Source organism: Corticium candelabrum, chromosome 21 (genome assembly GCF_963422355.1).
Source record: "Corticium candelabrum chromosome 21, ooCorCand1.1, whole genome shotgun sequence".
NCBI lineage: Eukaryota > Metazoa > Porifera > Homoscleromorpha > Homosclerophorida > Plakinidae > Corticium > Corticium candelabrum.
Genome location: NC_085105.1, coordinates 1,543,572 through 1,552,547, shown reverse-complemented (window position 1 = coordinate 1,552,547; position 8,976 = coordinate 1,543,572). Strand labels below are relative to the sequence as shown.

At 35.6% G+C, this 8,976-nt stretch overlaps 2 protein-coding genes across 6 annotated transcripts in view; both read right to left on the bottom strand.

Annotated features, from left to right (window-relative positions):
- The window catches only part of LOC134196619 (coiled-coil domain-containing protein 191-like), a 7,812-nt gene extending 5,363 nt beyond the window's left edge, over positions 1-2,449 (bottom strand). For 2 of the 4 annotated variants that reach the window (XM_062665812.1, XM_062665814.1), the window contains exons 1-2: positions 429-809; positions 191-354 (exon numbers count right to left, since the gene is read on the bottom strand). The gene's annotated coding sequence lies outside the window, so the exon portion shown is untranslated. Of the gene's footprint in view, positions 1-190; positions 355-428; positions 810-1,601; positions 2,313-2,375 lie in introns of those variants that run through there. The other 2 variants (XM_062665813.1, XM_062665815.1) reach the window with 2 other exon arrangements.
- Positions 2,450-3,206: 757 nt separating this feature from the next.
- LOC134196584 (uncharacterized) lies at positions 3,207-8,783 on the bottom strand. 2 transcript variants are annotated; one of them, XM_062665758.1, is made up of 4 exons: positions 8,435-8,783; positions 4,144-4,247; positions 3,571-4,078; positions 3,207-3,502 (listed from the first exon to the last, which is right to left on the bottom strand). In XM_062665758.1, the coding sequence occupies exons 1-4, from the start codon at positions 8,721-8,723 to the stop codon at positions 3,432-3,434; spliced, it is 972 nt and encodes a 323-aa protein (XP_062521742.1). In that variant the 5' UTR covers positions 8,724-8,783; the 3' UTR covers positions 3,207-3,431. The 2 variants fall into 2 exon arrangements, with proteins under 2 accessions (XP_062521742.1, XP_062521743.1); XM_062665759.1 differs by having other exon boundaries at positions 4,150-4,247.
- Between the last annotated feature and the right edge of the window lie 193 nt (positions 8,784-8,976).

Genomic DNA, 8,976 nt, shown 5'->3' with positions numbered 1-8,976 from the left:
TATAGCCAATTAAATAATTAATATTTTTATCTGATTAAATAATTAATACATTTAATAATTAATAGATTAAATAAATAATACATTGCCCCGCCCTTTAGCGCACACTAGACCAGATCAGTTATCGTTTGCATCCTACGCCTCTGCAGTGTTGTCAACAACTAACACTGTCCTTATAAGCTCTTGAAATCACCTGTTGCTGCAGCTTCCAGTAGAGCAGACATCTTTTGCCTGTGCTGATCCATTACGTTTTCCAACTCCTTTTTCTCCACTCGCCTTCTGGTCCAAGTCTGCCAGGCGGAAAAGCAACGACACAAGTACAAGTGACGACCAAAAATGGCTGCCACCTGACCATTTCTATAACACAATTGAAAACAAAATTTTTGTGATAACGTTTGATAAATGTTGATATCAACATGTGACACTCCCACCTGTGTTCTCTCTTCATTTGCTCTGCAAGACATTCTGCTTCTTTTTCTGACTGTCTGTTTAGTATGTATGCTCGCCACTTGTTCCATATTCTTAGTAGACAACGCCAGTTGGCGACGGCCCGAGCTTTGCCTAGCTGTACGTGTCGATAGACAATGAGACTGTACCATGCTGAGAAGTGGCATTTCAGTGTCTGAGCAATGAGAAAGGGTCATGCAAATGTTTTGTGTTAATTTATCACACACGCATGTACGCACACACAGACACACACTGTCACAGTGACACATATGCATGCACACACACATGATACATGCATGCACACACACATGATACATGCATGCACACACAAACAAACAGACAGACAGACAGACAGACAGACAGACAGACAGACACGCGCGTGCACACACACACACACACGATACATGCATGCACACATAAACAAACACAAACAGACAGACATGTTGGCAGATTTGGCCTGTTGTGAGACTGTCGCTTTTGACTCTGACGGCTGATGTTGCTGAGTATCAGCATACATGTTCCAGCAAAAAATGAGAAAATTCACTTCTAACTTGTGGAAACAAAACTATTTGATGGTTCCTAGCTAAATATTACAGAAACTGGTGTTGATATGACATGTGATCAGCACACGTCTCTGAAGAACAGCCCTGCTAGCTAGACTATACGTTTTTTGAAATAACAAAGATATGAGTAAGGTTACAGTGTGACGTGTAAAAAGAGAATACGGCATCTCCTTAACCACAGACACAGACACTAAAATGTTTTAATGGCATGTACTAGCGTTAGAGACTTTAGATCTGCTGCTAAATTTGTTTGTTTGCTTTATAAATATTGACAATATGGAAAAGTTCGCTGTGTGTGTGTGTGTGTGTGTGTGTGTGTGTGTGTGTGTGTGTGTGTGTGTGTGTGTGTGTGTGTGTGTGTGTGTGTGTATGTGTGAAGAAAGGCATACAACTTAGACTTTGCAATTAGCTTTGTTTTGAAGGATGTTGGTTTCTGTTCATGACAAGAGTGAACATGGAACAGTTTGGGACGTCAGTCCAACTGACCCATGTCGAGGCCTTACCCACAATTCGGGGATTTCCAATGGGAATGTTTCAGTATCAAAATAATCTATTTTGATACTGTGACAAGAATTGCCGTTACTGATCACTTACCAGATGCTGGCTTGTGCTCGTCATACCTCTTGAATGCTGATCCAGTAGGAAACAAGAAGAAGCTTACATCAGAGGAGTCAGTGGCAGACGTTGAATGTGCTGATATGGCATTAATATCTGATTCATATGAAAGTCTCTATACCTTACATTCCACTTACTATGACAGGGGCACACCATTAGCTACAAGAGACGAAACTTTTAGCTGTGTCACCGGAATTAAGAGGTTGCCCATCGTCCATCTCCCATTGTTCTCCGTCATAAATGTAATCTCATTGATATGGTACCATGCATCCTTCCAGTTCCTTGGAAGTACTGTCTCCAACAATTGCACTTTGAAAGTTAAAATGCTAGCACGGATCACCAATCACTCAGTCATACAGAGTCACTCGACCGCATTTCTAGACACAAGAGAATTGTCAATTCTTTCACCAAGCTGAGCGTCTTTGTCTCTGTAGTTCTTTCGTCTCTTTTGTATGGTCCGGAAACAGCTGTAATTCTGGACTCTCATGCAGGTACGTCGTCTACAGAGTTTCGTGATGCGATAACTCCCCTCCATCCTTGGTGTGTCCTTATACATAAGACGGAACGAGAGACACCTCCAAAAGAAAGATCGCTTACCTGTAGAGAATCTCCACTAGAGCGCAGCCTGTTCCTCGGACACCATCATATTCCGGACGCGAGTTCTCAGTTATTCGTTTTTGAACGCAGTCCCTACCACATCATAAATGTAGGTATCCAAGTTGTAATTGAGCACACCATAAGAGAGCATTGTACCTCTTCTCTGCTTAGAGTGAGATTGAAAACAGTGCAGAGCCTTGCATACCCCGTTCACCGGACAGTAGCGTCTAAATTGCACACACGCATCCTTCAGCCTAGTTACTTATATAGTGCTAATCAACAACTCTTTACCTACAAATCGTGTTGTTACCCTGCATGTCAGCCAAGATCTGTATGAGTTACAGTCAGTCAAACGCCCGTGGTAACGGCCCCAATCGTCGGACACCCATTTTCTTGTCTTCCTACCTTCTCAGTAACAGCTCTAGGTTTCAAATAACTGCATTTGATTAAATTCAGCTATCTGAAACGCCGCAGAACGCAGAACACTTGCCTAGAGTGCTTGATGGCAATTCTGAGTCATTTCTCCTACAACCACGCCCCCACTAGGACGTGTAAAAGATGTCGCTTGAACGAACTAGCCGTTCGACAAAGAAGACGACAACCGAAACCGATGAGAGGGCACGATTGAAGTGCTAAAACGTTCTTTTACCCTTTGCAAAGAAAGTCGATCGCTGCGTAGCGCGCGTTGACAAGGACTTGACGTTATCTAATTCAACTGTATCTAGGAGAAGCAGGGGTGAAGGTTCTAGCTGCTCTGATAATAAACCTGGACCTTCAAAGTGTCAATTTGATATTTCTGCCCATCTCGCTGTTTCCCACCTAAAGTTAGCGTTAAAATTTAGGCTATAATAATGAAAATATGGATTATTTAAAATCGGGTAACCATGAGAAATAGTGTAATCTTGAAGACTTTCTGGATTGACAGTATATATCTTGCTACACTGGATCTAATGTCTGTCAGAACAAATTCTTTATGAATGGGTCGTCAGAATATCAATCATAATTCGGACGCTGTTCTGAATCTTACAGTCAATTTACTCGCATGAAATTTGTATTTTCCAAAGTAGCACATCAAATTCATTCATGTAACCTAGTAACGTAATGTTTGTTCTAATTGATTATTAAAGCATGAAAACATGTAGTTTGCCTCTAATCCAAACTTTCGCACGTATTGATCAGCTGCGTACATTACAATTTGTTGTCCTACGTCCTTCAGTCAAGTTCGAAGATCCTCTTTATCTGTGCACGAACAGATGATAATTCCGGAAGTACCTTTATCTCACCTGAATACATTTCAAAAACATATATATTGTAGAACAGACGGCTGCATGTTAGCTTATAAAATAATTACCATTATCACGCTGGCCTTCAACATGTTCTCGAATTCTTTCCGCAACGCGAGTTACCAAACTACTATCGTTTTCATCAGTTTTCTTCCTAATGCCAGCAATTCGAGCCAACTTTTTTAAGATTGTGACTGTAGATTCGCTGCAAGCGGTGGCTGTAATCTTGTAAAATACTGGTATGATCTTCTTGTAACGTGAGTCAAACTTACGTGAATCACTTTTATCTTCGTCAAATTCAAATGCTGCTTTAACTTCTGTTTCAGGATAGGGTTTTCCCTTGAACTCATGACTGAGTATAACGACAAACAGAGGAGACTGTATTATGGCTTCAGCAATGAGTTTCTGTGTCATGCCTCCCTCTGGCAAAGATTCAGCATCAAAAAACGAAACAATGCCATGTTTCTCCTTGAGCTCCTTGTATAATGGATAGACAAAGTCTTTTTTGTCATCGCCTGCGTGACATAAAAACACGTCGTACTTCCAGCCCTGAGAAGCTAACATGGGAGGAATAGGCTGGAAATCACAAAAATGGATATTTAAGTATAATAGTAACAATTCACTCTTCACAAAGTATAGACCGTTACTCTATTATTGCCATCGGTGATATCTGTCACTCCTGCCGTCAAACTGACTCCAGATGATGCTGAAGGTACTCTGATTTCGGTCTGATCAGAAGATACACCTGACATGGAACAAGTCTATAGTTAACTTCATTGACAAATTCAGAATTGCAAATTATACACAAGTTTTCAAAATCTATCATTTTCAACATCTACAACTGTGTATGTAGCAAGCATGAAAACACACACACACACACACACACACACACACACACACACACACACACACACACACACACACACACAGACAGACAGACAGACAGACAGACAGACAGACAGACACACACACACACACACACACACACACGCACGCACAATAGAAGTAACTGTTTGTGTAGGACCAAATGTGAATTTTGCCTACTGTAAGACACGTGTTTCTCAATAGTCAATTTTTCATGACGATAACTTATATATACCTCTAACAGCCATTTTTGAACAACAATATTAATTAATATATCATCTGAAAACATAGCGACTATAAGATATTACGCTTAAAATCACCAGTGGCATTGGTGGAAATTAATGGCTTGGATTAGCTATTGCACGATGTATTGCATGAGGTATTGCATGAGGTATTGCATGAGAACAGCTGCATGCTCATTAATTAAATTGAGGACATTTAGAATCTGCAGAGATTAAAACCAAACCACAGTGGGTGGTTGACCTATCTCGATTGTTCCTAGGTTATGTCATGATTTTTGTTAAAATAGAAATGACAGTTAAAGGCAATTATTAGGGAGTGTTTACACTAGGCACTATGGACTATCAAACTGTGCGGTTTTATATATGTAAATATATAAAATTATCTTTTATAAATAAATCTATAGACTTTCTATAGATTTTAAAAAATATTTATAAAATATATATATTATAAATATATATTTTATAAATAATTTAATATATTTAAATAATTAGTCTATATTTTATAATTTATATAAAAATATATAAAAACAGTTCTAATATTCAATTTTATGTAATATTATTAGTCTAAATTTTAACTCGGTTCATTCAGTTGTAAGTAAGTTATGACATAAAACTTATTTTATGTAATATTATTAGTCTATATTTTATGTAATATTATTAGTCTATATTTTATGTAATATTATTAGTCTATATTTTATGTAATATTATTAGTCTATATTTTATGTAATATTATTAGTCTATATTTTATGTAATATTATTAGTCTACATTTTATGTAATATTATTAGTCTATATTTTATGTAATATTAGTAGTCTATATTTTATGTAATATTATTAGTCTATATTTTATGTAATATTATTAGTCTATATTTTATGTAATATTATTAGTCTATATTTTATGTAATATTATTAGTCTATATTTTATGTAATATTAGTAGTCTATATTTTATGTAATATTAGTAGTCTATATTTTATGTAATATTATTAGTCTACATTTTATGTAATATTATTAGTCTATATTTTATGTAATATTATTAGTCTACATTTTATGTAATATTATTAGTCTATATTTTATGTAATATTATTAGTCTATATTTTATGTAATATTATTAGTCTATATTTTATGTAATATTATTAGTCTATATTTTATGTAATATTATTAGTCTACATTTTATGTAATATTATTAGTCTATATTTTATGTAATATTATTAGTCTATATTTTATGTAATATTATTAGTCTATATTTTATGTAATATTATTAGTCTACATTTTATGTAATATTATTAGTCTATATTTTATGTAATATTATTAGTCTATATTTTATGTAATATTATTAGTCTATATTTTATGTAATATTATTAGTCTATATTTTATGTAATATTATTAGTCTACATTTTATGTAATATTATTAGTCTATATTTTATGTAATATTAGTAGTCTATATTTTATGTAATATTATTAGTCTATATTTTATGTAATATTATTAGTCTATATTTTATGTAATATTATTAGTCTATATTTTATGTAATATTAGTAGTCTATATTTTATGTAATATTAGTAGTCTATATTTTATGTAATATTAGTAGTCTATATTTTATGTAATATTATTAGTCTATATTTTATGTAATATTATTAGTCTATATTTTATGTAATATTATTAGTCTACATTTTATGTAATATTATTAGTCTATATTTTATGTAATATTAGTAGTCTATATTTTATGTAATATTATTAGTCTATATTTTATGTAATATTATTAGTCTATATTTTATGTAATATTATTAGTCTATATTTTATGTAATATTAGTAGTCTATATTTTATGTAATATTATTAGTCTATATTTTATGTAATATTATTAGTCTATATTTTATGTAATATTAGTAGTCTATATTTTATGTAATATTATTAGTCTATATTTTATGTAATATTATTAGTCTATATTTTATGTAATATTATTAGTCTATATTTTATGTAATATTATTAGTCTATATTTTATGTAATATTATTAGTCTATATTTTATGTAATATTATTAGTCTATATTTAATATAGACTACTAATCTAATGCTTGGTTAGCATTGTGTTTGGCGAGCGATGGTGTTCTGTCTTTAGCTATTCGCGTAACAATGGTTGCATTACGTAGCAATAGTTTCTGTCAACAAACGCGGGAACTCAGGAAACAGACTTTCGGTTGCGCATGCTCTTCTATAGTATTTTGCGTTCAATTATCCGAATCCGGTGTTCAATTATCTGAACTCGACGTTCAATAATTATTATCCGATTCAGGCGTTCAATTATCCGTTGCTTACGGCTGTTGTGCAATATCATGGAAAACTGAATAACTTACATGGTCTGCGGTTGGGCAGCTGCTCAAATATCATCATTCCTCAGCTGTCTAGACGCAATAATTTGTAATTAATCTTGACTTTAGCGTGAATTTTTAGCGTGTGTTGTACCATAATTTCCTTTGCACTAATCTTGGTGTCCCACGTTTCCGCGAAGGTTTAACTAAGTTGTTGTGAGCGAACTAAATCTACATATCTACAACAACGCCTGATCCAATAAGAGCAAAACTCAACCAGCAACACATTACGCTGTATGTCCTGTCATGCTTCTCAGAGATCAGTGATGATAGTCTCTTCAGGAATGTTGAAGTTAGTTTGCTAGTATTACTAATCTAAACAAAATTTAAGTATTTGCATGCCCTGTTGGAGTACAAGCTATTAATTAATTTAATTATAGTGAAACAAATTTATAACTGATTGATTACAGTGCCTAATTAGCGACACACAGTATCAACACCAATTACTAAACATAATAGTTAATTAATTAACACGGAACTTGTACTGTACATACTACTGCCTTTTATAAAAATCTAAGAACAAAGTACACGCACATTCTCGTGACTAGTTGGGATGTTCTGAATTCTATTTTCTTGTGGCCTTCTTACATAATTATGGTAATTAGGTAGCCAGCCCCTCCCCTTTCCACTTCTGACCGACTCCTCCTTCTATGTCGGTATTTTGACAAAGTATGTTATGAAGGAGCCGAATGAAGAGAGGGGCTGGCACATAGAAATTGATATTGGGATATCAAGTATGTGCGTACACATGCATGTACTAAAACTGTAGTGCACAGCTAGCTACACAGAACAGGCACGCCCATTATTTTGGTCACACCCACCAATGGTCAATGCGGGAGATTTGATGCCAAATGCGGGTAGGCGGGAGAAGGGTCCCAAATGCGGGAGTCTCCCGCTCAATGCGAGAGAGTTGGCAGCTCTGAAATAGCAGATTTCAACACCTACAATAAGGGCGCGTGTACCCTGCAATTTGTGCGCGCGAGCTGAGCTCCATGCAGTTCAGCAAATTCAAAGCTTTCAATGCAAAGAGTCAAGAAAGTTACGATGGTGCAAGCTGTAGAACAACGACTAGAGAACAGAGACACTAACGGTACGTTTCGTGTTTTCTATGTTGCGTTAGCAAAAATCACAAAAATTAAAGCTTCTCTTTTTGTGCTAATTCGTGCCAGTAAAACTTTTTGACAGTCGCGCAATCGCGTATATACGAAAACGTTGTAAGGTAAGCTACGCTGGGAGAGCGCGCATGCTCACTCGCCTCAGCTCTTACTGAGCTGCTTCTGGATGTCCCACGCACTGCTTTGTGCAAGAAGACCATTCAACAAGAAAAGTTTTTGAGCCGCGCAAGCGCTTAATTAATATCGTGACCATGACAGAATCCAAAATCACGACACATCATGTCTGATTGATATCAACGACGTAGGTTCCACACTCTAATAATTATTTTATTTTTATACGTATGCTTACTTTCAGACCGTAGCATAACAGCCAAGTGCTTATATCCAACCTTGTCCAATACATTACAAAATTTTTCAAAAGATCCTGGAGGCTTCCTTTCTAGCAATTCCAACAAGCAGCGAACCCTCCCTTGTTCTGTGTTCGATTGCACTTTATCGACTGTCGAACGTCCTTCGGCATCAAGCAGTCCCGACTGGTAGAGATGGTCTAGTACAGTGCCGCTCACTCGTAATCCTTCGATCAGACCGGGGTAGCGTGGTTGCATGTGACTTTGCCATTTAGGATCAACTGCAGACATTTTGTGAAAACCGTAGCAACAGCTAACTAAGCAAATGGAAAGATGAATACGTTGAGCGCCTACGTTAGAAAAGAACCCGGACGTGGAAGGTCATCTCTTGCCCGCGTTTACTTATGTAAACTAACACTAACTCATGTGCCATTGTCATGCAAATTTTTTTCTTGCACGCAGTTTTGATATCAATTACTTTACAACATGTTGCCTCGCACTGTTTTGCTATAGTCAACACGTGACACTAAGCGATAAATCACGT